Source organism: Centruroides vittatus, unplaced genomic scaffold (genome assembly GCF_030686945.1).
Source record: "Centruroides vittatus isolate TY-2023 unplaced genomic scaffold, ASM3068694v2 contig_2771, whole genome shotgun sequence".
Lineage (NCBI taxonomy): Eukaryota > Metazoa > Arthropoda > Arachnida > Scorpiones > Buthidae > Centruroides > Centruroides vittatus.
This window is the reverse complement of record NW_027121760.1, coordinates 99,579-101,215: the sequence shown is the minus strand read 5'-3', so window position 1 is coordinate 101,215 and position 1,637 is coordinate 99,579. Positions and strand designations below refer to the sequence as shown.

General features: G+C 31.3%; 1 protein-coding gene across 1 annotated transcript; it reads right to left on the bottom strand.

The window, feature by feature from the left end:
• Positions 1–283: 283 nt before the first annotated feature.
• Positions 284–745, bottom strand: LOC136972056 (uncharacterized). The gene is made up of 2 exons (XM_067266599.1): positions 657–745; positions 284–589 (listed from the first exon to the last, which is right to left on the bottom strand). The coding sequence occupies exons 1-2, from the start codon at positions 663–665 to the stop codon at positions 284–286; spliced, it is 315 nt and encodes a 104-aa protein (XP_067122700.1). The 5' UTR covers positions 666–745.
• Positions 746–1,637: the final 892 nt, after the last annotated feature.

The window sequence follows — 1,637 nt, the reverse complement described above, 5'->3', positions numbered from 1 at the left end:
TCGACATATTTTCTAAATCCTAGATTTTATAATTGCTTTTATTTAAATTTTTAAAAACTATTTAACGTAATCGTGAATCGAGATATAAACATAAATGCAAACAGTTTTTATTAGAACTCAATACATTTTTGACCCGGAACAATATTTTTAGGATACAAGAAAACACACACAAAAAAAAAATTACGGAAGAATATTAATTTATAACGCTTAATTGTGTTCGATATTAAATAAATAAATAAATAATTTAAATAAATATCAATAAATAAATTGAGAAAAATGGATTTTAGAAACCGAGTCCTCTGACGAAATCGTGGAAATCGCTTCTCATGTTGCCCATGGATCCGATCAGTTTTTCCATATGTGAATGGGCTTCGTCGGGGTGTAATCTACGATTCATCACTACGTGAGTTTCTTCCACTTTTAAATTTCCATTTCCATGAGGGCCACTGGTATCTATTTCCATTTTATGGCCGAAACCTTGAGAACCATCGGCAGAATAGATGGGTCGACTCTCTGCATAGACCACGTCTTCCATGTAGTCGTCGGCTGGTCGAGCCGCTGCTACTATCAAAATTGCCGCAAAAACCAACTGTAAAACAGTATTTTCGTGTAAATTATTAAGTATTAACATCTCTAGAAAACTTTTTAATACTTACGAGTTTCATTCTAGAATGTTTAACAATGCTCCGGAACTCGGTGAGTTATACTATTATATAGCCTCAGTTAATCGTTGAGTAACTTGAATGTTGCAATTACTTCTGAGGGTGGAATTTCTGTAAATAACGGTAAATGGGTCACTAGAGGATGTGACGTCATATAATTACGATCTCATTTTCGTGCCCACTTCCGGAGATTTAAGAAAATATATCTTAAATAACCTACTTTTACCTGATTGGCGATACTTGGATCCACTTTAATTTCAATTTTAAAGTATACATTGAAGTTCGTACAGTGTGATTTTAATATCGGTGGGTGTTATCGACCCAACTGACTTTCTCACAGTTGCAATATGACCTTCTACCTTAAGTACAAGTTCAAGTTTTTTTCTCTCGAAAATTTTGTAATTGTTTATTTGTAATCGAGTTAATTGCAATTATGAATGTTAATTATATGCTTTATATACCTTTTATAAAATCGTTTATAAGAAAATAACGTTGCTTCATTGCAAAATCCTATTGTCTTCTGAAAGCTTTCACTCTAATAACGGGCACCCGTAAACGGCGGCCATTTTTTAAGCTTCTGTCAGTGGCCATTGTTCAGAGGTTTGACTGTATCAAAAGTTTTATTAATTTGGACCATTTTTGCACCGTAAAAAATCAATAGTTTTTAGAATTAAAGAATTTTTTATATTAAGATCTTTTTTGTAATTTTACTTAAAATATTTTTTAAATTTTTATTAAAATAAGTTATTTTATAATTAAAAATTATAATAATATTCGTCTTATGTAAGTTTGAAAGACTCAGCTGCGATTTAGTTACAAATAAACTTTCTAACAATTGTATAGAATGACCAAGATTTTAGTTTGCCAAACACCTAAAGTGGGTCATAAAAGAAACTGATGATTGTTACTAATAAAGGAGGGCAGCTTATCGAGAATAAATTGTCTTTGATCTATGGAAGTAAACCGAAATCACTC